Raw genomic sequence first — 3,826 nt, 5'->3', positions numbered from 1 at the left:
CCACCATATGAGGAGGCTACGTACATTGGTGTTTTTCTACAAAATCTAGGATTCATGAAGAGAGTATACAAAATATAAATATGAAAGCGTAACACTTTTTTGAACCAAAGACTCAATATGAACATTCTAAACCGTCTAATATATAGTTTATGCTAGGTATTAAATACTAAAAGGGGTCAACTGTAATAATAGCATAGTATTAGGATTGTAGGTGTAATTAGTCATTGTATCGATGGTACTTAAAGCAACCGGTAAACAAGGATCTGGGACTCTGGGAGTGCTTTCCTTTCTTTGAATTTCTTTGTTCTTACAATTTGTAGCTAACGTTTATCTTTTACACGAGTTTCATAATATCCATGATGGGTTTTGAGTTTACAACCCGGCAATGCATTGTCATATCCAATCACCCAAGCTCGACTACGGTCACTTTACGAAAAAACGAACAAGACTAAAACGAAAGTACAACCCACCAATGCATAATGGTATAAAGGTAATCGGTACATCTAAAACCTATTAACTAACATTGATATAACAGGTAATCACTACAACATCCTCAACCAACATTAAATCATCTTAAAAACCAAACATAAACACAACAGCCGGGATCATCTTATGACCCCTTTCACTTCCACCTGACCTACCTAAATGTGTAAGGATCTATACACTATCAACCCCTCACATCAAAGTGAATTACCAAAATGCCCTTCCGCTCCAACCTTCTTTACATTCTCATGAAGAAGCTGTTCGGGTGTAGCCGCAGGGTCAAGATCCCAACACCCATCTGGCAAGTTCAAAGCTTGACCTTTTAACACACAAGCCGGAACTTGATGCGAAAACCGAACCATTTCTTTTCGCGGTATTAACCGAACCGCGTTCTTATTCGGGTTTCTTTGATAAACAGTTTTATACCCCTGTAATTTAACCAAAGGTGTCACACAAACTCCAACTTTTTCATTATAATCTTCAAGAATCTCCACCATTTCATACTGCTTAGCTTTTTTCAAACTTTTTTTTTTCCAATTTCGATAAACCACCCATATATCGCCCCCTTTCGGGTAAATTTTAACACACCCACCTCGGCCTGTGTTCTCTCGGCCCAAAAGATGGGAAAATATGTTGACTTGGTCAACATAGACCGAATGGGCTGCCTTGAAACTTCCACACGATTTGTTAAACCCGAACTCGGCATCGGGTAATGAGTTTAAATACGTGATGTGAAGTTGAAACGGTTTGACCGAGATGACTTGGCGAATCAGACAGTATAAACGAGGCATCCCGTCTTCTTCATCGTATATAGCCCATATTTGTCGAGACTTAAACGCTTCCTCGGATCGATCCGCGTCAAAATCGTGAAAATCGGGATCTGGAACCGTTATCGCCATTGAGCTCGTTTTTTTAAGCGGTTTTCCGTTGTTACCAGCTTTCAAAGCGGGATCGGTTTTCATTTCTTTCAACTTGTTAAGAATTACCGACCTCGCTTTATCGATTAACAATTTTCTTGCATCAATCGCAGGTGGAACAACGTATTGTCTCGTTAAAATATCATTTCCGCCATTTCCATTTAACTTAGTTGTAACCGAATCCAGTTCGGTTTTCAAAGCCGTTTCCCCATTTTCCATTTTTCTTTTCTTGGGAGGCCGACCCATCTTGGGACCCACGGTCTCACTAGGACCTGCGTTTAGTCTCACTTTTTGCCTACTCGTGTTGACCGATTTAAAAGTCAAACCATTAGGATCCAAAGTGGACGAAGCTGGATTAGTATTCCACTGAAACGACCCGGATCCTCCATACTTGTACCCTTGTGTCGGATGAACAACCGCCGACCCATTTCCAGTAACACATACTGATGGGCCCATGTTATACGCATGGTTTGAATAACCATTCTCAGACGTATATGACCATGGAGCGTAAGTAACCGGAGCCGTGCCCGTCTCAACAGCCACAAAAACCCCTCGACAGTTCTTACACGAAAGCCGTTTATTAACATACTTTCTAAGATACTCGTATTGGACCCGACACGAGGTACACACCGTCCAAAAGGTGTCAAGCCTTACAGTCTCAGAATGCAATGCAGAAGACAAGTGATTATTTATTTTGGCATCATATAAACTTCTATTCACATTATCAGATAACACGGCCCACGCTTCAGATACAAGTTTAAATGCTTCATCTGCCCCCACCGTTTTGTTTTTATCAGGGTGAAGAAGAACCGCCATTTTTTTGTAACGTTTTTTTAATAATGATTTGTCCGCTGACGGGTCTAATCCAAGAACCGAATAGAAATCAATTTCTTGATTATTATTTGTGTTGGTAGCTGCGTGTATTTCAAATGTAGCCACCATTTGAGATATGCCTTCAAGTTGAGGGCATAATGTTTGAGCCCGTAACGCATATTGTTTGGCACCCGAAAAATCTTTAACTAAAAACAACTTCTCTGCATTCTCTTTAGCTCTAAGTGCTTCTTGTATCGTTGGATCCATTTCAAATGTTTAACCCTGTAATAATAAATATGCCAATAAAAAGTTACGAAACTATAAATGTATACAAAATTTGTAAAGAAAATAGTAAGAATTCATACATTAAGTTACATAATCATTAACAGGCATTACGCCTGCCAATTTTGACCCACCTATTCAAAACAGGGTTGATAAGGGTGACTATTTTTCATAGAACAGGTCAGAGTGAGTTGATTGAAACAACCCTATCTAATGAAACGGGTCAGAATAGATTGGTGTTATGTTTCAAACGGGTCAGAATGAAGGAATTCTAGTCAAATTAATTGAAATTCTCCTTTTATACCATTTCTTAAATCAGCCCTTTCTGACCCGAGCTCCTTTAGACCAAAACCCGTTCCGATCAGAACCAACATAACCCTTTTTTGAATCAACCTGTTTCGACCCGGACCCATTATGACACAACCCGTTCTGTCCCGAACGTGTCCCGTCCCAACCTGAACCAAAAAAAAACCTTTTTAAATCGACTCATTTTGACGCAAACTCATCTAACCAGTAACCCGAACTCACTGACCCGACCCCCTTGCCAGGCCTACACAATTTATCAAATCTGTCCAATCAAAGATGCTTAATTAACAATACAACTTCAAAAATATGTTAATTATAAGATTAATTACAAAAGCCCTAATTTTAATTTCCCCAAATTTAATCTAAGTCAACATATTTTCAATTAAGTCAAATTGGTAATCAAAAACCCATAACCCAGATCAGAACACAATATCTGAGCAAAAATGAAACATAATCAATAACCCAAAAATATTTCAATAATTAAGCACAGAATTAAAGAAAAATAAATCTTACTTGAATCTGCATCTAACGGCAACTGAACATCAACAAGATCTGAAAACCCTTATCAGATTCAATTAGATTTGCTTCAGATCTACGAGCTTAACTTTTATAAATTTATACAAAGTGAAAATAAATATACCTTGTAATTATTTATTTATAATAAAATAATATTAATATTGGGTAGATTTAAAACCCCAAAATAAATGTGATTGCGGAATTCCGGTCACCGGCGGGAGAGATTGGATATTCCGGCGAAAAAGCCGGTGACATGCACTATTGGAATAATAATAATTAAAACTATGGTAGTCTAGTAAATACGTGAATAATACATGGTGATATATATTTAATAACAAATGTGGTTATTTACATCAAATTAATTTGTAACCCACAAATTTAATTTTTATATTATTAAAGTTGTGATACCTTCTTTTTATTATAGTTAAAAGGATAATGTTTGGTTGTACTCGCAATTTAACTTGTGGCACTACTAATTTTTACTTTCGTTATCATAGAAAATTATGTTT

At 37.3% G+C, this 3,826-nt stretch overlaps 1 protein-coding gene across 1 annotated transcript; it reads right to left on the bottom strand.

The window, feature by feature from the left end:
- Positions 1-429: 429 nt before the first annotated feature.
- On the bottom strand, positions 430-3,589 carry LOC143569145 (uncharacterized). Its single transcript, XM_077055127.1, has 2 exons — positions 3,315-3,589; positions 430-2,495 (listed from the first exon to the last, which is right to left on the bottom strand). Exon 2 carries the CDS (start codon positions 2,478-2,480, stop codon positions 681-683), a length of 1,800 nt encoding a protein of 599 aa, XP_076911242.1. The 5' UTR covers positions 2,481-2,495; positions 3,315-3,589; the 3' UTR covers positions 430-680.
- Between the last annotated feature and the right edge of the window lie 237 nt (positions 3,590-3,826).

The sequence above is a fragment of the Bidens hawaiensis genome, unplaced genomic scaffold, assembly GCF_021521415.1.
Source record: "Bidens hawaiensis isolate Kalapana, Puna unplaced genomic scaffold, B.hawaiensis_p1.1 tig00024349_1, whole genome shotgun sequence".
NCBI classification, from domain to species: Eukaryota; Viridiplantae; Streptophyta; class Magnoliopsida; order Asterales; family Asteraceae; genus Bidens; species Bidens hawaiensis.
The sequence above is the reverse complement of the archived record's forward strand: the minus strand, read 5'-3'. Positions and strand labels throughout refer to the sequence as shown.

Coding starts and splice junctions, on each gene's coding strand:
- LOC143569145 (XM_077055127.1), bottom strand. CDS start 2,480: ATGGATCCAACGATACAAGAAGCACTTAGAGCTAAAGAGAATGCAGAG.